This window comes from Pan paniscus, chromosome 13 (genome assembly GCF_029289425.2).
Source record: "Pan paniscus chromosome 13, NHGRI_mPanPan1-v2.0_pri, whole genome shotgun sequence".
In the NCBI taxonomy this organism is placed as follows: domain Eukaryota; kingdom Metazoa; phylum Chordata; class Mammalia; order Primates; family Hominidae; genus Pan; species Pan paniscus.
Genome location: NC_073262.2, coordinates 17,501,886 through 17,528,500, shown reverse-complemented (window position 1 = coordinate 17,528,500; position 26,615 = coordinate 17,501,886). Strand labels below are relative to the sequence as shown.

The window sequence follows — 26,615 nt, the reverse complement described above, 5'->3', positions numbered from 1 at the left end:
GTGCTTATTACTGTTTTCATAAGTGGTAAAACTGAAAGCCAAGAAAGAAGCAAAATCAGGTTTGAATTTAGAACTATTACCTTGGCAACTGGGTGAAAAACTAGTTAGATCTGATGACATCTTGAGTTCATGAGAGACGGTAAGAGGCTCGTGACAATCCAAGAAAGCAATGTTACAAAGTTAAGGAAGAAGCAGAGGCAAAAAGTGAAAGGGACATGTACAGGGGAGGTTGTGAATAAAATACAAAAAAAAATAAGGATTAGATTTGAAGATGGAGAAAGAAGAAAGTATACAGAATAACTCCAGGTTTTCAAGTTTTTATCATTGGGTGAATGTTACTTTTGTAACATTCTCACTGGAGAAAATAAAGAAAAACAGGCATATTTTGAGGAAAGTTTTAGATATTCGAATTTTATATACATTATTGTTATCGCTCCTAAAGGATAGCCAATAGGAAATGTGCAGGATTTGTGGATAAAAAGCCTGGAGTTTAAGAGAGATGCCAGAAAGCCTCATCTTTAATCATTTATACAGAGTAATAGATGAAAGTTTATGTTCCGTGTAAATCCATCCCCTCTAAAGAAAAGGAACAAGTTCCCCAAATGACATGCTCTACCGGGTGGGCCAGTAATCATGCAGTTATGAACATGGTGTACCATTGCTTGTATTCTTTAAATGTGCATGTTTTCTTTTTCTTGCACCTTTGTTCAACTTTCTCTACTTGCTATACCACCTTCACCTTTCCCTTTTCCTTACTCAAATTGTGTTTCTCTGAAGGATCATCCTAATTCTTCTCCTTTAAGCCTTCCCTGTCCTTCTTAGCTCAAGTGATTCATGTGACCTCACATGTATTTAATTACACGTGCAGTTCATCTAACCATTGATCACTGTTTCGTGATTGCACTTCTAGGTTGTTTGGAACTGCAATTTACATCTTTTATTGCCACGGTAATGTCCCTATTAAGAGGCCCCATTACAATGATTCACTTTTGTCAGAAACACTATAACTAGATGTAGAAAATGAGATAATGATGGTATTCCAAGATGTCAGATATTAAAAATCATAGCAAGAAATCATTAAACACAAACTTAAATGTCAGAAGTGCCAGAAAACATAAAATATTCATTTGTATGACTTGAGACTGAGAAAAGACTGAGTGAAGGCAGAATGAGAGATGCAGTTACAATCAACACAAGTTGGTATAAAGGACTTGGTTGCCTTAACATTGAGAAACGGCAGAACCTTAGGAACTGTGTAGTAGGGATGTGTATTGTTCTAGACCTTGGAATAAGCTGGTAATAAAAATATCTAAAGACATCTCTATTTACAAAATTTAAAAAAAAATCATGCTCCGGGAGCTTTGGCTGAATAATTCTGAAAGTGTAGATGGGTACATTTTTAACAGATAGTGAATGATGGAGACAAAAATGTAAGTCTTCTTGGATCCTATGATGTTTTCCCTGCTCCCTCAACCTCCAGCCCATCAAACTCCCTAAATATTCACACACATATCCTTTATGTTTTGTTGTGTTTTGTTTTTCGATGGAGTCTTGCAGTCACCCGGGCTGGAGTGCAATGGCGCTATCTTGGCTCACTGCAACCTGTGCCTCCCAGGTTCATGCAGTTCTCCTGCCTCAGCCTCCCGAGTAGCTGGGACTACAGGTGCCCGCCACCACGCCCGGCTAATTTTTTGTATTTTTAGTAGAGACGAGGTTTCACTATGTTGGCCAGACTGGTCTCAAACTCCTGACCTCATGATCCACCTGCCTTGGCCTCCCAAAGTGCTGGGATTGCAGGTGTGAGCCACGACGCCCGGCCATCCTTTATATTTAATTTATTTAGGGTATAACTTCCCTCACTACTCAATCTCATTATTAGTTTTTTGATACCTGACAAAAATATTTAGAAAAGCCATCTATCATTTTGGAAAGATGTTAATTTTGAAACATGTAATTAAGTATATATTATGAAAATGCTTCTTTCATAGTGCAGTCCATAAATGACCAAATTCCCTGGTTTGAACATGAGGAAGGATTTTAGAAAGCCAGTGGACCATAAGTGGAGGAGAAGAGGGAAAAAGATTACGATCTAGTTGAAAAGAAGAAAAGCGAAATCAAGAGAAGCTGGGAAAGGAGGCAGCAGTCCCTAGAATGATGCAAAAGACACACTCTCTTTCACTGTCTGGCTTTAAGAACAGAGAAGAAGCAAATAGCTTTTATAATTTAGCTGTAAACAAAGGCTTGATTGTTCTCTGTAGCTATAGCTGGCTATATATGCAGAAAATTTTAAAATCAATTTTTTTACTGTGTATTTTTTCATGTTCTCTTTTCTTAGCTGACTAATTAATTATGATCGTGCTTAAATTATATCTCTTTCCTGACATCTGCAATATCTATATTTTGTAAACATAATAGATGCTCTCTCTCTCTCTATATTTTCTTGTTACCATGCATTTTGATATTGGAGTATTTAATAAAACAACCCAATGCAGAAAATGCCATGATACAACTATGTAATTTTTATGAGTATTGAATCAATACCTACTGATCCATATAGACTGACGCACATATATTTTTATTGCTCAATAAATGTAAACAGCCAAAATAATATTCTATTCATTTACGTCATAGGCCATACACTAAAACATTTAAAAAGCAATTTTTATTTTTCGCAGAAAGTGGAAATTAATGATCACTGAAATCTATTAATAACTTAAAAAAATAGGGCAGAAAAGGTGAATTTGAGAGTCATGCCAATATTTCTCCACCCAACACTTGAGAAGAATGCCAATATTTCTCTACCCAACACTTTAATAAATTGGAAAAGCTATGGGCTGATGAAAGAAGAAAAGAAACATTGTAACTTCCATATTTATGCAAATTATTTATGTGAAGTTCAGTTTGTGCTGGTCTAATGATTCTTCAAATTGTCTTAGTGCTTTATAATCATCCTATATCAAGTACATATATATATTTTTAAATGGTGCTGTTACCTTCAAGCACAGCTGCATTAAAGAATACAGCATATAAAAGCTATGGAAGTCCTAAAAAATTTGACATTAGAATTTCAGTATGAGTTTTCCTCACCATGGCCTTATACAATGTGTGTAACGTAATACTTATAAGATGAGTAGACCGGAGCTGCCCAGTAGAAAGTTACTTAATTTCATTCTTGTTCTGATAGCCCATCAGGCACATTTTACAGAGTATAATTTCATAAACAAAAACAATATAATTATTATTTTAAAACATGCATATTTTAAGTATTTCAATTAGTAATATGATTTTATTTCTAGTGTAAGAAAAATAATGGTTACCAAAAGCTTTGCAATTCCCATATGTATAAAAAGAAGGGAAACTATAATGTCCAATATTAAGTAAAAAAACTTTTTTTACCATGGCTGAATTTTCTTTTTATGAAATAGAAACAGAAAAATAATAGTGCTTCACAGACTAAATCTTCTTGACAGCTGATGGTTCAAAGGCTCATTTTAGGTTTAGATAACATCATTAATTTAGCATTATAATTAATAATTCCAAAAAATAGGAGAAAACATAGGTTAGCAAATAAAAAAGATATTTAATTGTGCCAGATTTGATATATTCATATATATTCCTCAATGATACCATATTTGATATTGCTACAGTTTCGATGTTTGACTCCTTCAAACCTCATATTGAAATTTGATCCCCAATGTTGGAGATGGGGCTCTAATGATAGGTGTTTAGGTCATGGGACAGGCTTCCTCATGAATGGCTTGGTGCCATTTTTATCATACTGAGTTCTTACTCTATTAGTTTGCATGAGAGCTGGTTGTTAAAAAGAGCCTGGCACTTCCTCTCTCTTTTTCTTGCTTCCTTTCTCACCATGTTATCTCTGCACATGCAGGCTGCCCTTTACCTTCCACTATGAATAAAGCAACTTGAAGCCCTCACCAGAAGCAGATGCCAGGGCCATGCTTTTCGCACAGTCTACAGAATCACGAGCCAAATAAACATCTTTTATATAAATTACCCAGCCTCAGATATTCCTTTACAGCAATACAAAATGAACTAGTAGATAAGACAGATATTTATTTAGCAGAAAAGACAAATATGAATTAATAGATAAGACAGATATCTACTCTATCCTTATCATTTTCTCTCTTGAATTGGATTAATCGCAGCTTTTGTCTCTTCACGTATTGTCAATCACGATAGATTTAGCAATTAAAAATTTAATTCCCAATTAAATTTAAATATAAGATAAACAATAAATATATGGTAATATATGTAAAGAATGGCATATCATATAACCAAGAGAATGACATAAATAGAATATCTGGTAGTTATAAAATAACTGGACTACAGGTTAAATGCAAATATGCATGAATCAGTAACAAAATGCTGAGTGATAAAGGGAAGTATAAGATGATCATGGACTACCTGATGCCTCTTTCAAAAGTTCAAGACCAACTAAGATTAAATTATACATCATATAGGCAAACATATATATATGTATCAAAGCAAACTGAGTTAGACATTAACCAGAAACCCAAGGATATAACAATAATTTACATAGTGAATTAATTTAAAAGTTGGGTTTTCATTTACTAAACTTGCACTTTAATTCTCCAAGGTTGAAAGCCATGCATTCTACAGGTCATTTTATCAGAAATATCCATTAATAGCTCCTAAGCACAGTTGAGGAGACCAGTGGTTGTTTGCAACTATGACTGAATAAACCTCCCTGTTCCTGTTTCCTGAAATACACACGCAATTGCTTCCTTATGGTATATACCTAGGAAGGAATTTTTAGATTACAGGGCATATGAATGTTATACTTCACACAATAATGACAAAATTTTACCCAAAGTAAAAACACAAATGACATTCCTGCTATCAAGGAGTAAGAGGCTCTATTATTCCACAGTCTTCCCAATACATGGTAACATCAGGGTTAATCTTTGCCAATAGGATATGTGAAAAATACTATCTTCTTGTTGATAAATATTCCTGTTTGTGAATTATGTTAAGCAGCTTTTAAATTTATCAACAATATTTTTTGATAAAAAGTCCATTTATATTTTTTTGTTCATTTTCAATTGATTTGGAAGAGTTTTTACATATTAATTACATTAACATTTTCTAAGTTAACTAAGAGTTTTCATTATGTCTTCATAATTTACAACTTAGCATATTGGTATGCTAAAATATCTCCATCCTCTAATTTTAACATGAAATTATAACAGATACAGGATGCAAGCAACAAAAAATATAAGGATCTGACCATTAAGAAGATTCTGAATGTGCAATTCACTTGGAGAAAAAAAAAAACAAACAAAGAATAACAAGGCTCAGGTTTTCAGCTTAGAATATCAATATTTCTTGAATATATTAACCGATGTAACATTATACCTCCTGTTCGGGACTCCTAATAATAGATTGATTTGCTGTTTCCTGTTCATTTGTCAGTATCCTTTTGATAAGCAGAGATATCATAAATGACCTTTCCATGCCAAAGCAAATAACAAAAATAAAGGAAAAGAATAATTTTAGTTTGACATCCCTGGTGGCACTTTCTGCTTAGTTGGGGAAAGAAAGAAGGCCTATAAAATCAAGTCCAATTTAGTGACAATGACAATAAGAAACAATCAAGAGCTGCCTCCAGAATCAATGTCTTGAGCAAAATCTCAAGCTCTGAAGTAAGAACCGGGTTCTATTTTATTGTCTCCCAAGAACATCTGCAAACACTGCTGATCTCAACTGTGCTTAGGAGCTGAGGCAGACATTCACTAGTTGAGTTGTCATGCACTAAACTTGCATTTTTATGGCCCAAATCCAAAAGCCTTTTCTTGTATTGTCCACTTTCTCAGAAATGTTCACTAATAGCTTCAATTTTTTTCTGAAGTGTGTAGAATGCTAAGATAAATCAGTTTTATGCATGTTTTTCAATGTCCAAATAGAGGCTGAATTAATCCTAAGGCTGGAAGAAGGTGTTCAGTGTGTGTGTTTATTTTTGCATTATTCATTTTATTTCATTTTAAAAACTGAAGGAAAATTTAAGGGTAATATTTCCAACTCTTATAGGGTAGATGATTCCTCCAATTTTATTAAACAGGTGTTTATAACTGAATGAGTTAATTATAGACATTTACTCACAACTGTTCCCGTCATTCTCTCTTCCTTTACATTCATTCATTTCTTCTTTCAGGCCAGTTTCAACAGATAAAGGTTTATTAAGATATGTGAAACACAGAACATCCTTTCAGTGGACTTTACAGATATTAATGAATGAATAATTCCAGTTAGATTAAGACTAAGTACAAATATTTTTTTAAAATGTTGCTGCCATGACTGCCATTTGCAAAGTCCCAATATGAAAGACTTATGCACAGGAATTCAAACACCAGAAAACAACAATGGCCAATGCACATATAAAAAGATGATTCTCAACCTCTCTCATAATTAAATAATTGTAAATCAACATAAGGATTAAATTCTATCTTTTATCAGCCAAATCAAAAATAACTAAAAGGTTGAACAATACCCAACAACAGGAAGAGTGGACTAACAGACAGTATCATATACTATTGGTGGGTTTGATTAATGAAATTTGATATTATCTAATAAATTGCAATATAAACTTTCTTTGACTCACCAATACACTGGAATATATTTAGCCTACATATATATTTGAAATATGCCTGCTTTGCTGTTTGTTTATGTTTGTTTTGGAGCAGTAATGTAATAGAAAAATATTTAAACCACTAGTAATACATCATACAAGAACACTTTATGGTGCTATTACACTATTTTTTTGTTTTAAAAAAGTTCATATAAAAAGCTCTTCAAGATACATTAAGTGGATAAAAAGTATAGACCATATGTACTGTTGAAATTAATATAATGTAGATGTATACACTTACATACACACACATATAAATGTATATATTATAGAATATTATATTGTTTATGTATAGATCCATGAAGATATATACAAACATATTTCTGTAGAAGATTTTTGACAGGTACAAATATTTACATGGCTTCATTCAAAAATGGGTACTGAGTTATGAAGGGGGAATTTTTTATGATATATACATCTGCAACAGTTCTATCTAACAGAAATTTCTGTGATGATGAAAATGTTTTATCTCTATGCTGTCCAATGTAGTAGCTGTTGGTTTCATTTAGCTATTGAAAACTTGTAATGTGGATAGTGTGACTGAAGATGGAATTTTAAATTTTACATGATTTTAATTAATTAAAAATTAAGTAGCCACATGTATCTAATGAAATTCATATCAGATAGTGTAAATATTTATATTTTACAATATATGTTTTCATTATCTTGTTTTAAAAAATGTCACTGGAAAACCCTGAGAGTAATATTTAGATTATTAGACCATGTTTTATTAAAATTATAATGTAAAGTTACTATTTTAAGAGACACATATAAATAATGTATAGAGTGAGACATATCCAATATTTAAAAAGAAGGAAAACCATAAAGACTATAGAGAAGAAAAGGAGAAATATGTAGAAACAAGTTTTAAAAAATAATGACTCTAACCTTCTCGATTTGATAAAACATAATATATATACTTAAGAAGTTCAAAAAATTCCAAGTTTCTACTCAAAAAATTCTGCTCAAAAAGATCCTCACATAGATAGATCATAGTCAAGTTGACAAAACTTAGACAAAGAGAAATTAATGAAAACAGCACTAAAAACATAACATCACATACAAGGAACCCTCAATTATAATAACAGCTGACTTCTCATAAGAAACCACAGAGGTCAGAAGAGATTTAGGTTGACGTCTTCAAAGTATTAAAAGAAAAAGCTCATCAACAAAGAATTCTATATCGAGCTAAACTTTCTCTCATAAAGGAAGGAGAAGTTGTCATTTCTAAATAAACAAAACCTGAGAGCATTTGTTAATATTAGCCCTGCTCTAAGGAAACACTAAAGGAAGAAGCCCTTCAGGCTGGAATGAAATGACAATAAATAGTCACTTGAAACCACATGAAGACACAAAATGACCTAGTAAAAGTATCCACACAGTTATTATGAAAGAAAACATAAACACATTTGCTTGTAACTCCTTTCTTATTGTACTTGTTTTAGAACATAGCTGCATAAAAACAATTATTATAAAAGCGTGTTGATTGGGTTATAACATATAAAGATATAACTTGTATGAAAATTATAGTACAAAGGGGTGAAAAACATGAAATGAAGTTGGAATAATGTTTGTATACCATTGAAATTAAATTAGTATTTTATCTGAACAAATTTATTCTAAATTAAGATGCTAGTTGTAAATTACAAGGCAATGGCTAAATAAATAACACAAAAAATAGTAAAAAGGAACAATAGCAAATATAAAAGATACAGCAGAAAATATCTAACAAAAAAGGAGTGAGAAATCTAAGAATGGAGAAACAAAAATGACATATGATATGTAGAAAACAAATATTATTAAATAAATGGCCAATATATGTTCTACCTTATTAATAATTGCATTAAATGAAAATAAACACATGAATCAAAATGTGTAGGTTGACAGGATAAATTTTTTTAAAATAATTATATGCTGTATACAAAGGATATATTCTAAATTCAAGACACTAATACGTTTAAAATAAAAAGGTGAAAAAGGTATACCATGAAACTGGTAAACAAAACAAGGATAGAATGGTTTCACTAACATCAAATGAAATACACTCTAAGGCAAAAATTCTTACTAGAGACAAAGATAAAAATTATGCAATAATAAAAGGGCCATTCTATCAGAAAAATAAAACAATTATAAATATGAATGCACATAATAATAGAGCTCACAAATATATGAAGCAAAAATTTATAGAATTGAAAGGGAAAATAAACAATTTAATAATAAATCGTTGGAGACTTCAAAACCTTCATTTCAGCAATGGATAGAACCAGTAGGCAGAACATCAATAATAAAATAGAAGACAAACAACATTCTAAAGCAAAAAGATCTTACAGACAGAAATGCTAGCAGAAAATACACACATACTTATGAGGTTCGCATGAAATATTTTCTAGGTGAGATCATATGTTAGGCCACAAAACACGTTTCAATGAATGGAAAAGTATTGAAATTATAAAAAGTATGTTATTTGACCTAAATGAAATTATATTAAAAATCAATAATGGAAGGCAATTTGGGAAATTCACAAATATATAGATACTAAACAACAGTTACCTAAACAACCAATGAATCAAGAAATAAATAACAACAGAAATAATAAAATGCTTTGAGAAGAATGAAAATGAAAACACAAAATACAAAAATTTATGATATATAGTAAAGAAGAACTTACAGGGAAATTACTAGCTGTAAAAATCTATATTAGGAACGAAATAGAGTGAGAAAGTAAAGAGGAAAAAAAGAAAGAAGAAAAGAAAAGAAAGGAAGAAAGAAAGAAAAAGCCAGAGGCCAGGTGCAGTGACTCATATCTGTAATCTTAGGCCATGTGTGGTGGCTCATGTCTGTAATCCTCCCTTTGGGAGGCCTAGGTGGGAGGATTGCTTGGGGTAAGTTGTTCACAACCAGCCTGGGCAACATAGTATGACACAATCTAACAAAAAATTAAAAATTTAGCCAGACATGGTGGCTCATGCCTGAAGTCCCAGCTTCTCAGGAGGCTCAGGTGGGAAGGTTGCTTAAGCCTGGGAGATTGGGGCTACAGTGAGCCATGATCACACCACTGCACTCCAGCCTGGGCAACAGAGTGAGACTTTGTCAAAAAGAAAGAAAAAGAGAAGAGAAGAGAAGAAAGGGAGGGAGACAGGAAGGAAGGAAGGAAAGAGGGGAGGGAGTGGGGAAGGGAGGGAGGCAGTCTTGTGTGGTGGCTCACACCTGTAATCCCAACACTTTGGCAGACCAAGACAGGAGGATCACTTGAGCCCAGAAGGTCAAGATCAGCCTAGGAAACATAGTGAGACCACAGTTTGACAAAACTTTTTTTAAAAAAATTAGCTGGGCATGGTGGCACACATCTATAGTGCAGATACTCAGGAGGCTGAGGTGGGAGAATCACTTGAGCCTGGGAGATTGAGGCTGCAGTGAGATATGATTGTGCCACTACACTCCAGACTGGGTAACAGAGTGAGACCCTGTCTCAAAAAAAAAAAAAAAAAAAAAAAAAAAGAAGAAGAAGAAGAAGAAAGAAGAAAAAAGGGCAAGAAGAAAATAAATATCTCAAATTAATAGCTTAAACTTCTACCTAAAGAAGTCAGGAAAAAAACAAGAAAACTAACACTAGCAAGCAGAAGGAAGGAAATAATAAAGCTTAGGTGGAAATAAGTTACATCTAGGCTAAAAAAACAATGGAGAAAATGAATAAGGCTGAGAGTTTCTTCCTTGAAAAGAAAAATAAAATTGGCAAGCCTCTAGATAGATGGATGAGAAAAAATAAAAAGATTCAAATTACTAAAATCAGGCATGAAAGAAGAGGCATCAGTATCAACCTTACAGAAATGAACATATAGCAGAATACTATAAAATTGCTTATCAACAAATTCAGTTATTTAGAGCAAAACAAGAAGTCTTAGAAAGACATAAATTTCAGAAGTAATATATATTTGGAATAGGCTTATAACATGTAAAAGGATTGATGAAATAAATTTAAAACTTCCTGTGAAAAAGCAGCCTAGGCCATAATGGTATCATCAGTGAGTTCCATGAAACATTAAAAAAAAATCCTTCATAAACTTTTCCAAAAAATAAAAGGAAGAAACAATTTGCTACTTATTCTATTAGGCTAGTATTATCTTGATATCAAAACCAGACAAAGACATAGTTGGAAAAAGCTACGGACTGATAACCCCTTATGAGTATAAACAGCCTGGACTACTAAACAAATACAGCAATGTGGCAGGATAAGCAATCAACACACAAAAATCATTACATTTCTATATACTAGCTGCAAACAATTTAAAGATGAAATGGAGTAAACAATTCTATTTATAATGGCCACAAAAGCAATAAAATACCTAGTAACAAATTCAACAATAAAAGTATGATTTTTAGATGGAAAAATATAACACATTCTTTTAAGAAACTGAAAAATATCTAAATAAATTAAAAGACATTGTATGTCTACAGAACAGAACCTTGTTAGGGTAGCACTATTTTTCAAATTCATCTACATAAGCAATATAATCACTATCAAAAGTCTTAGCTTCTTTTGACTTTGTTTGCAAATTTTACGAGTTAATCTTAAAATTCATATGGAAATGTAAGGGACACAGAAATCCAATTTTGAAAAAGAGCAAAGTTCAAGGGCTCACACATCTTGATGACAAGTCTCACCACATAGCTACAATAGTCAAGACTGAACTTCTGGCCTAAGGATAAACATATAGATTAATAGAATACAGAGTCCCAAGACAAAATCGTATATTTGTGGTCAGCTGACATTTGAGAAGGGTGCCAAAATTATTCAACAGAAAAAAAAATCTTTTCAAAAATGTTACATGGATAATTGTATTTCCACATGCAAAAGAATAAATGTGGACCTCTTTCCTCACATCATATTAAAAACTCCACTCAAAATGTATCATAGAACTAAACATAGAAATAAAAATCTATTATGTTCTCAAACACACAAAAAGAAGTTAGTCTAAATTAACAATGTATAGAAAACTAAAGAAAAAATAGATTTGACTTTATCAACATTTAAATCTGGTGCATCAAAAGACACCAATCAGAAAGTGAAAGACAACATACCTGGGAGAAAACATTTGAAACTTATGTATCTGACAAGGAATTTGATTTATAATATATGAAAAAATCTTACAATTCAACAATTGAAAAGAGCTCAATAAAAAATGGGCAAAGAATTTGAACAGACATTTCTCCAACAAAGATATACAAATGATCAATAAGCACAAGAAAAGATCCTCAATATAATCAATAAATTAAGGGAATACAAATAAATGCCATGGCAAGATATTACTTCACACCCACTAAAATGGCTAAAATCAAATAGGTAAGAACATGTTTTGTAGAGATGTGAATTAATCAAGCCCCTCTTATACCATTGCTAGGAGGGCAAATCCATGCAACCACCTTAGAAGTTCCTCAAACTGCTAATACAGAATTACCATATGATCCACAACTCTGCTCCTTCTTTTTAAGAAGTGGAGACTACCGGTTTTGTTTTGTTTTGTGTTGTGTTCTTTTGTTTTATTTTGTTTTTGAGACAGAGTCTTGCTCTGTCGTCCAGGCTGGAGTGCAGTGGCGCAATCTCAGCTCACTGTAACCTCCACCTAGGAGTGGAGACTATTTTTAACTTAAAGGTTCATTTTTCATATTTGAATCAAGAAATGTGACACCCTAAATACTGTTTGATAGATTTCCCCACTTAGTTACTAAATGCCGTTTAACAGATATTTTCACCCAACCATACGCTCAAACCTGGTTCTCACCCAGAATTCCCCATCTCAATGGTTAACTCCCCTTTCATTTAAGTCATACAACCAAAATCTCAAGAATTATCCCTGATACATCATTCTAACCCCCATCACCAACCACTACATTCTTATTTTGTTACTTTCTTTTTATTTTACTTATTATTATCATCCAAATCTTTCTCTTCTCTGCTGGCACTGCCTAAGTCCATTTGCTTATAATCTCAAGCCTAGGCCATCCACTAGTGTCTTTATTTGTCCTTTCTTGAGCCACAACTTTCAATTTTAACTTACTTCTTCACTTCAACGGGAATATATTTGTTTCCAAAAGCAAATCTGATCATTTTTGAAAATTTAGCACCATGACCCACATGATCTGGCCACTACTTAATTCTCCAACCTGTTTCTCCCTTCCTTGTGCTGCTCCCACTACCATGGCATTCTTTGTTTCTAATACTCCATGCCTCATGCCTGTCCCACTATGCTCAAGCCATATTCTTGCTTAGTCAACTTATCTGCAGTCATCTTCATTTCTTATTTATTTATTTACTTAGAGATGAAGTCTCGCTCTGTTGCCAGGCTGGAGTGTAGTGGCGCTATCTCAGCTCACTGCAACCTCCGCCTCCCGAGTTCAAGCAATTCTCCTGCCTCAGCCTCCTGAGTAGCTGGGACTAGAAGCACATGCCACCACACTCCGCTAATTTTTGTATTTTTAGTAGAGATGGAGTTTCGCCATGTTGGCCAGGATGGTCTTAATCTCTTGACCTTGTGATCCACCTGCCTCAGGCTCCCAAAGTGCTGGGATTACAGGCTTGAGCCATTGAGCCCGGCTCATCTTCATTTCTTTAGGAAAGCTTTCCGTGACTTATTTAAAACAGATACAGCCAATGCATTAGAAATTCTGACATGGATATTAAGCAATAAAAGTAAAAGCAATATTTAACTTTCATTCTTATGTTCCTATACTTTAAAGTTATTCTATGTCATAAATTGTAAGTGTTTATATATCTAATTATTTGATTAGTGCATATCTCCCTTAATACATAATGAGATCCTTATGTCAGGAGCTCTCCTGTTTTCCTTTTGGCAGGAGCTCTCCTATTTTCTCTCCTATTTTCTATTCTATCTTCAGTTGTAGTTGTAGTTGGGACAGAAAAAGCACATAAAATATTATGGAGTCATTGAATCAAATAATCACAGGCAATATAATATATTTTAAGCCCCAAGAGATAATGGATTGCATGTCTATGTTCTATTTATTATAAATTTGTTAATTTTATTTCAAGATTTTTTCAACCAGGCTTCTAAAAATTCCTCTGTTATACTGTTATACACAGAAAACATGCATAAATATGTACATATAAGAACTAACCATGAAATAGATTCTATTGTCAAAAATTGTGGCAAAATATTCAAAATAGAATTACCCATTTAATGACATTTAAAACCTCAGAGACGATGCTGATTCCTCGATTTCCAACAAGTTGAAGGTAATTAACCAACAAAGCCCTACCCATTTTATCTCCAAGCAAATCCTCCACCCACCTACTTTTTACCTTCTCCAATAGCATCCCTGTACATAGTTCACACCCTGCCTCTTCTCCTACTTGTACCACTGCAATAGCCTTCAGAATGGTCTCTCAGTTTCTACTTTAATATCCCTAGAAAATGCTCTCCATATAATTGACAGAGTGTACTTTTAAAATATGACTCAGATATTGCCACTTTCTTTCTTCAGAGTGTACCTACTGCTCACAAAATAAAACCTTGACCTACAAAACTCAGTATAAATCTTTCCCCTAGTTATCTCATTGAGTTAATCTTGTACCATTCTCCACCCATGTCCACCACTTATATATTTTCTGTTCTTGGAATAGATCTATATAGTTTGAACCCTATGTTGTTTGTAATTACTAGCCTTGCAACCTACACAACTCTTCAATTTGACCTTGAAATGTTATCTCCATAGTGAGCCTTTCCTAAGCAACTAATCATTCTCTAGACCTCACCCTATGTTATTTTTCAACAAGGATTTAAATTTACTAGCTGACATTTTCTTGTATTTTCAATGAATTACTCATTTATCGTCAGTCTGACAAACTTGTCTTGCTCTCCATTGTATCCCCAGAATCTGGAATATCATCTGACACACAACAGGGATCCAAACAACACTTGGCAAATAAATTAATAAATTAATAAGGCATAATGAGTCCTTTCAACAATGATGCAGAAACATCATAAAGATGGAGAAGTAGAAAAATCTCTACAAGTTTTTAAGACACAGAAGAAATTCAAATATAAACTAGATTATTTCAGCCAGATATATCAGGGGAAAGAAGAGAAGTAGAGTAGTAGTTCATAATAATAGGTGCTGCTTGCTTGGTGGGGTGTGTGTGTCTGTGTGTGTGTGTGTGTGTGTGTGTGTGTGTGTAATCCAGCCAAGGTTGTTATCCTTTGTTCACAAGGCAATATTTCAACAAGAATTGAAAACATTTGGATGGAAAGAATGATGACACAGGTTATAGTCATCACAATATTTAAAATATGTTAAAAACAAATATGATGACTTCAGACAAGTTAAGGCAAACAAAGCTATGTAAACCACACTTACATTTTTCCTCTTTTCCACTCACTATATAATGTTTCCTTACTGATTATCTGGTAGTAAAATGGATAGACTGATTGATTGATTGATAGATATAGATAGATCAATATTTGCATAGATAGATCTATATGTAGATACCTATCATCTATCTGTATTATGTGAACATATGAATAAATACATACAAACATACATATATTTAATTCAAGCATCTTTCCTAAAAGGTTTAAGTAAAAATTCCACAAATAAACATAGATTTTTTTATATATAAAAAACTAAAGGATCATTATTTATTTTCACATTTCTTTAAAAGGTATTTTGAATGGAATTCTCAGCTAGTAATATTAAAAACAACAATGGATTAGGAGTCAAGAAATGTTTTCCTTAGTCTCAAGACTACACTAGATTTAGTGAGCAAGTCTCTTTATTTCTCTGGGTCTCAGTTGATTTTTTACTTTTTTAAATTTCAACTGAAGTAGGAGAAAGGGAAAATGCTTTCTAGCTCTATAATGAGCTGTCATTATCATTTAATGTTTACCAAAAATTGAACTTCCTTGAATGATCATGCATGTTTCACAAGCAAACTAAAATACTAATTTAATATATTTCCAATATACTATTAAAATATCTGTATTATGTAATGTGAAGTGTGGAAGGGCTGCAGAAGTTTTGGCAACGCATAGTTCTACTTCATCAAAGCTGGGTAGACTGAAGTATTCTGAAAGATCAAAAGAAGGGAAAAATTATTTTTATATCATCAACTTCAAAAGCTTGAAAAGTTTCTCGAAAATGTATTTTGTTTGCTTAAGTTCCATCATAAAGTAATAAAACACTGAGCGTTTTATTATTTTATAAAATTTCTTTTTATTAATAATTTTAGTTTATAAACTATAATTGTATATATTTATGGGGTAAAATGTGATGTTCTGATATATATGGAAGAATACACAATGTGGAATGATTAAAGCAAGCTAATTAACATATTCATCAGCTCCCATACCCATCTTTTTGTAGTAAGACATTTGAAATTTACTCTCAGTAATTTTGAAATACACAATACATTATTCTTAACTCTGGTTGCCCTGTTGTGTTTCTCTAAAGCTTATTATTCCTTCTGTCTGACACTTTGTATCCTTTGGCCAATAATTTAAAAAATTTCTAATTGGCTTTCCATGACTGGGAGACAGCAATATATAAAATTATTCAGAAAGAAAATGAAGGGCAGAAATATCCATCAAACGTTTAAACTAGAGCCTCGATTTGCTCAAGATGGACTGACTGGTTCTGGATACACGTCAGAGAGCTGACCTCTCAGGAAGCCAAATTCCAAAACAACCGCAAACAGTTGTTATAAATCTAGCTGCCTGTTGGTTTCCAGCATCCTGTCTGACACCTCCAGCTCCAAAGAGACTAAATAAGAATCTTCTAAAAAAATCAACACTGGAATTGTAATCCTTTTATCACATATATCTAATAGGCTCTGTCAGACAAGATTGAACCAAGCTCTAGTTCATATAATTAAACAAGTGTCATCTAATTTATTTTTGTGATAATTTTATTCCTATCTGAAGGAAACAATTTAGTTATATTATTTTTAATATTATTTTTATATTACTCAGATAATTTTATTTATATATTTATATATAAATATTTATATATTACTTAATTTTGTTTATGTATGACTTACTCGTTTAACAATATGCATAATAATTAAATGGCTACGAATGTGGATTTATTAGTAACACTATGATTATTGACAATAAAATGGTGCTACCATCTGAGATACTTTGTCCTCATGAATAAATTAGTTAGTAGAATCTAATTTCTAGATCCTTCATAATGGTAATTTAGGGTAAAAAATAATCATGTAGTAGTCAATTTTAGCCCTTTAAACCTAGGGGGAACTGTCTGAATAACTGTTTGAAACTGCAGGGTAATCCTGTCACACTGCAAACACGTAGAAGCAACAAGACTATTTCCTCTCACACTTTTAATTAAAATAGTGCCTGAGTAGACTTCCAGGGTAAGGATCAGAAATTTTCTTTCTAATTTCCCTGTTTTAATGACCACTACTTTTAAAGCTATGCTGGAATTCACTTTCACATATATCTAACTTACAGAAAATTTTGAAGAGCCTAAATGTCTATGGTAGATTCAATGCTTCCTTCCCTAAATAAATATAGAAAGGTGTCCAATCTTTGCTGAAACATGTATTATTCCATTTGTTTCCCTGAATGTACATCAATGTTACATCCTATTTTGATGACTGAATTGGAAATATTCCAAATATTACCTAAATAATGTAAACAAACATAAATAATCATTTTTAAATAAATATTGTGGATATAATAAGTATCTAAATATTTTCATAGTGGATGATAAAAATAAGATAAATATGAAGGTATCTAGCAACAGGAAATGGTAACTGCTGTAGCAAGGGGAAGGACATGCCCAAGCAAAAGACGATGAAATTCAATTATTCATAAGCACAATGCACCAATGAAAGCAATTATGCTGACTGGAGTCCCCAGTAGCCATCAGTTTTTATCCTCTATCTTAAAAAGGAACAACTGCTTCCTAGTAAAAAAAAAAAAAAAAAAAGTTGGCAATAGCCAAATAAGTGATACTAACTTATCTGAACAAAAAAGTCCCAATCAGAAGTATCATCCAAAAATTGTAAGAAAACTGGGTCACACTTCTATTTTATACTCAGCAATACACACAAGAGAGGAAGCCAAGGCCAAATGATCCTACTCATGCATGCTGGTCTTCTTTGCAGGGTTGTTCAAAAGAAGAAAAGTACCTGAAACTAATGAATCTGGAAGCCACAGCTTAATATCTCCCTTAAAATTATCAATTTAAAAGTAATTACTTTGATCCCACCTCAAAAAATTACCTTCTAATTATCACAGGGTTTCTCTTGTATCTCTGTCTAGAACAGGGTTTCTCAAACTCTACACTCCTGACATTTCTGGTTGCGTTAAGTGTAGGATGCACATTTCTGATCTCTACTCACTAGATTCCCACAGCAAACCCCTCACATTCATTCAGGACAATCAAAAATGTCTCCAGAGCTGACAAATGTCTCCTGGGAGCAAAATCACCCCCAGTGGAGAAGCACTGGTCTAGAGAAAGAAAGAAACAATACTGTCAAAACACAACATTGATATGTACAGTTCCGGTGGCTTCACTGATTAATCAGTGTTAGTTACACTACTGATGTCTATCACTACTGGGATTCCAACAGATACTGAGTAGACCAAATCTTACAAATAATTAACAAATTATCCATTACTATTGGCCATTGTGTGAGGCTACATGGCCAATCGAATTTTCTGATAATCTTTCCTCATCTCAAATTTTATGAGGTACAATTGTCGATGCCTTTGTTCAGTAATTCTTTATCTGTGCTACTGTGTTTGTTTTTGTTGTTGTTTTAATAGGGCACCTATTTACTCAAACACAAACTGAATAGTAAGTTTCTTGATTTCACAGTGGTACAGAGTTGGATCTATCACCTCCATATACCCAACAGCACAACAAATAAAACAACAAAGAAACCAAATGAAAAACACTAGGATGACATCCAAGCCAGCTGATGCTGTCTCTAGGCATTATAAATCAATGAATCTTCCTTGGTTCTTCCCAAACCTACTATTTTTGTAATGAATATGTAACTAACATTTTGCTTGGAATCATTCTGCTGCCATATATGAATTTCCTTCCTGTGTTATGGCTACTTTTTTAGTAGAATGTACTTAAATAGGCTTACAGAGTTTCAGAGATTTCAGATTAGAGTCTTATCTCTCAATTATTCCTTTTCATATCAATGCATAAGATATATATTCTAGGGGGCCAAGCTCTGTGACTCACTCTTATAAACCTAGTGCTTTGCGAGGCCACCAGAGGAGGATCACTTGAGGATATAGTTCAAGATGAACCTGGGCAACATAGTGAGACCCCATTTCTAAAAAAAAAAAAAATGTTTTAAAAAATTAGCCGAGCCTGGTGGCACACACCTGTGGTCCTAGCTACTCAGGAGGCTGAGGCAGAAGGTTCACTTGAGCCCAGGAGTTTAAAGACTGCAGTGAGCTATGATTGCACCACTGCATCCTAGCTTGGGCAAGAGAGAAAGAGCTTGTGTCTTAAAAAACAAAAAAGATACATATTTTTAAAATCTTAACTATACTTAAGCACATGGGGCTTGGACTTATGTTTACAACCCCCTTATAATTTCAAAAAGTGATTTGATAAAACAATTTATGGCTGCCGGTATTTTCAGCCATGGCCACTGGTGATATTCAAATTATTGACAGCAGAAAGAGTACAGCTAATACTTAGGAAACATTTTCCTCATTATGAAATTGTGACTGAGCTTTTGTTTGAAATAGTTCTGGCTTTAAGAGATAACATTTCCAAACACTTAGAAATTATAAAGAGCAGTTTTGAGGCTAAATCATTTACTTCCCATCCTCTAATTCAAAAGTTGTATGCCCTTTAATTTCCTCCTTTCATTAGAAATCCACCTACCTTCAATCCAAAAGAATGCCTTAACACAATTATTTCATTTTTAAAAAAGTATTTTTTATTTTGGCAACCATGCCCAATATTTATTTTAATCATAGAGTCTGCTAACCATGATTACATAACCAAAAGTACACACCAATCATATTTAAAATGTGTTTAAGCTGAAAAGTGATAATATGATGTTAAATTAATTTTTAAAATAAATTTGTAGTCATATTTTAGCATAATATGTCTTACTATAGAACAGGCCATTCTGTTATGACATTTTTATCAATAGTATATTTTCTCAAACGACTTGTCATGCTTTCATTTCAAAGCTTTTTATACTGATCTGATCCAATTAATTATTATTATAATTAAGATATTGATAATTGCTCACAGAAAAACCAGCAATATGTTTCAATAAAATATATTTTTCAACAGAGTTTCCTGGAAGAGAAATTAAATCCCGGTTTTAGCCTAACGTTAGTATTAAAAACATAAGTGTATGAAATAATGTCATTTTGAAGTTAGGAGAAAATGATTAAACAAGCTCCTTTGAAATCATCTGGAATTATGGTAATTCCTATTTTTCTTCTCAGTTTTGGGTAACTGGTTGCAAACTGATGCCACCTTCCACTCCCCTAACCCCTCCCCGACATCGAATTTAGACACCTCTAGGACTTATAAATTGCTTAATTATCTGTGTTGTGACATAAATGTCCTTAGGGAGTGTATGAATCTTAGAAGACAAGTAAATTAGAATATTTTCTAAATATGACCCTGTGGTAATTAAAAGTCACGGCTAACATAGAGGAGAATAGAAAGAGATCTCAAAAGGATTTAAAAAGATATAACACAGAAACACAAAGATAAAACAGCATTAATTAGCACATGGAGAAAACCACGATGATATGAGATGGTGATGGCGTGTAGTACCAGCAAAAGAATTGAGATAATGGAATAATAATCTAAATGTTCTGTTTGTTTTGGTTTCTTTTTTGATGTATCATGGAAGATAAAAAAGTAATGAATAAATAATGGAAAACAAAAACATAATTAGTGATGGGGGAAAACCTCATTGACTTGTGTAAATGAGTATTTAATGAGGCACAGTCACATAATAGAATAATTCATGTACTGAGTATATCTAACCTGAATGCTTGGCTACTGCGGGCCTAGAATCTCCATAAAATTATGTTACTTTATGAAGAAAAAGCAAAAATTAAAATGCATTCAATTTTTGTTCCCCAAACTAATTTTATTAAAAATCCATTCATTCTGACTTTAATCCGTATATTATTATCATACCTTCTCATCATTATCGATTCTGGAATTCCGTCTCCTATCCTATCTTCTTACTAATGGCTAATTTTCCACTATTGACAGTATTTCTCAATGATTCTCTAGGCTTTTTTCTAGTATCCCTGAGGACCATCCACTGAAGAAATAGTAAACACTGCTGTATACTGTTTATTAAAATTCTCCATAAGGGTTAGTATTATCTCCCAAAGGAAATCCACATTCTTAGACAGTAGGCAATCTGCTGTACATATCCTTGACATCCCACGAGTACCATAAAGAGTTGCACACAAAGTAACTATTCTTTGATTCCTTGTAATTAGTTTAAAAACAAAAACGTCATTATTTTTGTTCTGGCTGATGACCTTATTATTAATGTATGTTAGTTGGCTGGTTAAATTTAGCCCAATGATATACATATATAATCACTTAATGATTGTAATGACCTTTTCTCCTTAATATGTAAAAATACTAAACAGAATGTTCTTAGTCCATTTTTTGCATAGGGCCATTCCATAATAAATACAAAGATTAAATGTTTATTTTAAATGTACAAGTAGAATACATTTTTAAAAGTAGCCAACAATTTTGCTTATTTTTTTATTTTGTGGAGGTTTTCTGAGAGCTTGTACTATATTTTGTCTGTATTGTATACATTCATCTAATTGGCAGTCTATTGAAACTTTAATTACAATAAAATAGTAAGTAAATAACTGTGTACTATTTTTCATTGGTGTTGGGTAGCTAGGTTTTCAACATTTGCGATACTGATTCATTATTGCTTACCAAGTAGGTAATTATAGTTAAGTCTCCTAACCTTAGGGTACTAGATTTTTCGGAAAGACAAAGTCTGTATTAAGACCAATATAAATACACACAATAATTTAAACCATGTTGGCGAAACAGTGATACAAAATAAGTAAAATGGTACTGACAGAATCCTAAATTCTAAAACACATCAACCTCAGCTGAAGACCACCTTTAGAAAGCCTTTCTATCTGATCCAGAAAACAACAGAACTAGAAAGAAGTCAGAAAGAATGAAAAGTAAAGAAGAAAAGAAAGTTAATAATAAATAAGGTTAGATGAACCATTTTTTTTAACCTTGGTATTTGTATGACTAATGTTATATATAAAATATTGGGAAAATTATTCTTTCTAAGCAACTACTATTTTTGGAAATATTTCTCCAATGATTAACAAGAGTAAACGGGAAGAAAATGAAGCAGATAGTCACAGGGTATTTTTTATCAGTAGATTTACTGATTCTTATGATATTCCAGCCCCAATTTTTCATCTGAAATGCTTTACAAATGCTGGAGCTGAAGAATAGAAAGTTATGTACATCTAGAGAGCTTTCTAAACAGTACTGAAATGCATAAAGTAATTAATTATTCATTACTTACAAAAGTTGTGTTTTCCAATAATAATGTGGTAGCATTTGTTTCTATATTCAGTTTAATGACATGTCCATTCTCGCTTTTATACACCACATCTGTATCTGCAACAACAAAGACATTCACAATTGACAAATACATTGACTAGATAATATAGTAACTGTAGGGGAGAAAATGTGCAAAATAAACAGACACATTAGAATAATCATTTTTAGCCTTCAATAACCCAAGCAGATTTCTGTACTTGGCATTCATTCTCGTGAAAGATCAGGAAGCCCGCCTAACACATGGTCTATTGTGCAATGAACAAGGGGTTAGTATGAGGGCCACTCAGGTTCATGGTTTAACAAATGAAAATTAATTAAAATATGGGCAGTCTGCTGCACATTCTGTGGTGAGAAAAAATGGGCAAAGAGAAGTGCCTCCAGTCTCTAAAGTAAACCATTACTGATGATGATCCAGTATTTTAACTTAAAAGCGCTGCCAGTTGACTGTAACTCTATACAGTTCTATGTCTCCTAAGATTGAATCATTCTCATGCAGACCTATTTATGGATCCAATTCTTCTACCACCACTGAATTCCTATTCAGTATCTTGAATTCTCTTTTGGGTTGTGAATTTTTTCTGTGGTATTTTACCTGGCTTGCACAATTGCAGCTCAAAATCTGAGGCTACTACTATATCAGTGAATCAACTTTTTCAACTCTAGAAGAATTATGTCTTCATTTTAAATAATTGCATTTCTTTCAGATAATTGCTTTTACATATTTTTGAGGTAAGTTTGGCCATATTTTTTAGAAAATTAAAACATCTTAATATCTCTGACTGAAATTACTAACGAGGTAAAACTGACAGGATATAAGGATACTCTGGAGATAAATATATATATATATAATTATACGTAATTATATATATATATGATTAGGTAAAAGAGAAGATAGTCACATTAAAGTAGGTTTGAATATGTTCTCTTTTTAAATCATAATCTTTTTACCCAATTTTACCCAATTCTAGCCTTTTCTTGCTTACACATCCCTAATCTCCTGCTCATTCTAGGAAGAAAGGTGATATTAATGGAGATTAGATTCACTACTTACAGTGAATGAATGTGTATAAGTTACAATCTCTCAGAAACTGAATGTCTTCACTTGCAAACTTATAAAACAAGTACTACATGATGAGTTACAAAGATTAGCCGCAAAAACACACGAAAAAGTGTCTGACACTTTTGGCAGAATGAGATTTTCTGACCCCTTCTCTCATTATTTAAATATTATTAATAGTTACACGTACAATTTATATGACAAGAAGCAAGAAATACTAGCAAAACTGAAGTTTGTTTTCTTCAGTATCTAATTCAAAACACACAGTCCAATATGACTCTCCTGTTAGAGTCAAGAATAACACAGAGGGCCAGTAGTTCTTGACCTTAATCACATGGGAACAGTGACATGTTGGAACTGTGGCCTGGGAAACAGGGAAAGTCAAATGGCCTTTTTAGGAAGGAGGAAAGTAAGGAGACAAAGAAGGGATTTCCCAGTTACTCCCTGAGGCTGGCCGTATGGACTGATAGTTCTATATGATCTTTAAATTAAGGCCTGTATCACCTTCTGAACTTCTGTTATCAGCTAAAAAGGAATTGGGTTCTTTTTTTTTTATCATTAACTTTATCTGTTTTCCTTTCTGTTGATGCAGAACAAATAACGGATTTATATAAACAATAAATATTTATTTTGATTTATATTCTTCCCTTTCCTTTTCATTCATATTTATGATCATGTCTCAACAGCAACGCCAATCATCTGTAATGCTCATTTGGTCTTGCCAGCTGATTTGATCTCCTGTCCTCCTGCTCACAATTAATGCTTGCTCAAATCAACAGTCCAACCTCAACTTTGAGTTCTAACTTCTACTCCCTCTATGAATTTTTTAAAATATTCTCATCTCTGGCCCACTTCTTGATTGTGATGAACATATCATCATGAATTAGCAAGAGCCAAATAGCATGCCCTAACAAAATCATCCTTACAATATTTTCTCAATAAATTAAGAGAAAATAAATTTCCATTTTCCATTGCATCATGGAGATAAATAGAGCAAAACAAAACAAAACACTCAACAAGTAGTTTTTCTCCCAAAAGGCAGGCAAAAACATCTTTGCAAAGATTGTGATAATGAAAGAAATCTAACATGGCTGACTCCATCTTGCTTTTAGGCTCATAGGCTGGCTGTCTTCACTCATTCTTGGGTATTGGCCAAGCTAACCATTGGTGAAATTTAGTTTATAGTTTAACCTTGAAACAAGAATAATAATAGTCCCTCCCTAAACCTCATCCCCTCCTCGTTCAGAGCCAATTTTTCTGAACACACATTCGACTCAGTCAGTTTTCCTAAAATGAAAATGTATGGGAGAATAGAATCACTATCTGGCCTGTGTACCCTGAGATCTAAGCACGTATTTTCAGTCTGCAGTATCCCTAACTATCATTACTGTCATTTCGATCCAATTTTTTTTCCATAATTTGGCTGACAAAAAGAAAAACATAGTATCCTAATTTAAAATCTTTCAGGTAAATGCAACCTTATATTTTATACCTCTTCCACACAAAGCAGATAATAAAGCATTTTCCATTGTTAATTTAGTTCTCAATGTGGTATTGAAATTAAGAACTGAGACTTCTGCATCCACCTTATCTATCAGGACCAAAAATAAAGGCAGCCTACATTCACATTATTTTACTGTTTGTTCTAGGAAGTTCTTGTTTATGAACTTAACGTTGTAAATCAGAACAAAAAACTTTTTTTTTTTCCAGAAAATGGCTGAAAATTAGTTTCTAGAAACATTAAACTCCTAAAACTGGGTAAATGGCTCAATTATCAAACAACTCACTTCAAGATTCCTGCCTTTCTGTGTTCACCAATCCTAAACTATTACGTCTTGAAATGTGCCTAACCAAACCAGATCCTCACATTGAAAGTTCAGTCTTATCTACTCAAACCTAGATTTCCAACCCTATTCATATTTCCCCTTAATCCTCTCCTGGACACTCCGACTCTTGTAAAATGTTGTCTTTTCTGACTATTATAGGTAATAAACTCAGCTTTGCTTAACGGGTTATGCTGTGAGTCTTCTGAGAAGTTGAAATCTGACAAAATTCATCTTCCATATGTAACAATAAAAAGTCACCATATCGGTTTCTGTTGGTCTTGCTAACGGCTAATTTAAGTATGCATTTAATTTTGACGTGATAATCTAGTTTCAGTGTTTCAAAATTAAATGAATAAATATATAATCTATCTCTACATAGAGAAAGAGTTTTCAAAAAGTAGAAAAAACTCTGGCAAATCAGTTCTCTGAGAAACTTTAATCCAAACATAATCTTCATTTAAAACTATTTTTGATATATCCACAATTAAAATTCTGTAGCATTCCATGTTTTAAAAGAAACTATACTCAATAAAAAAGCTGAGCAATTAAAAATAAAATGTGGAAAAAATGAAATGACTATCACAGGAAATGCTCAAATAAATCTAGGAAGGGTTTGTTAAATAACAAGATTTTATTCTTTAATTAAATATATCAATGGTAAATCTAGAATATTTAGCTACTCACAATTAAAACACGGTAGGCTCCTCATTCAACTCCCTAAAACACTGCTCACAACAATGTTAAACTATCCTCATATTTTGAAGAGCCCCAGGAGCCATATATTTAACTGAAGAAACTGAGGCCATTAGAAATGGCTTCAATATCCTTTATTTCTACTTCAAGATCTCATTGCGTGCACATTTTTTTCCCAAGACTTTTGGGAAGAGATTAACTTTCTCCTTCGCAAAGAGAAGCTCTGTTTTATAAACAAGTCAATGCACTCTAAGCTCTTAAATATCTTTTATTTCTGCTTCAAAAAACAAAAGGATTAAAAAAAAAAAAAGTACATGCACGGTGGCTCATGCTTGTAATCCAGCATTTTGGGAGGTCAAGGTGGGTGGATCACAAGGTCAACAGAATGAGACCAGCCTGGCCAACATGATGAAACCCCGTCTCTACTAAACATACAAAAATTAGCCGTGGTGGTGCACACCTGTAGTCCCAGCTACTCAGGAGGCTGAGGCAGGAGAATCGCTTGAACCCGGGAGGCGGAGGTTGCAGTGAGCCAATGTTGCACCACTGTACCCCAGCCTGGCAACAGAGTGACACTCTGTCTCAATAAATAAATAAATAAATAAAAAGTACATTAAGTCTGGTGTTTTTCTCTGTTCCTAGTTTTTTCCCTTCCGCAGTAAGCCTCAATAAACCTTTTGCCTGAGGGGTTTCCACCTTGTTCTCCATAACAGCCATACATGCTATTCTCTGTATCTTCTGCAGTACAGCTGCAGTC

The 26,615-nt window shown here is 33.0% G+C and overlaps 1 protein-coding gene across 9 annotated transcripts in view; it reads right to left on the bottom strand.

Moving 5' to 3' along the window:
• DPP10 (dipeptidyl peptidase like 10) overlaps positions 1–26,615 on the bottom strand; it is a 1,401,293-nt gene that overhangs the window by 314,889 nt on the left and 1,059,789 nt on the right. For all 9 annotated transcript variants that reach the window (XM_063595113.1, XM_063595114.1, XM_063595111.1 and 6 more), the window contains one exon: positions 22,245–22,339. In XM_063595113.1, the coding sequence (XP_063451183.1) occupies positions 22,245–22,339 (95 nt within the window). The remainder of the gene's footprint in view (positions 1–22,244; positions 22,340–26,615) is intronic.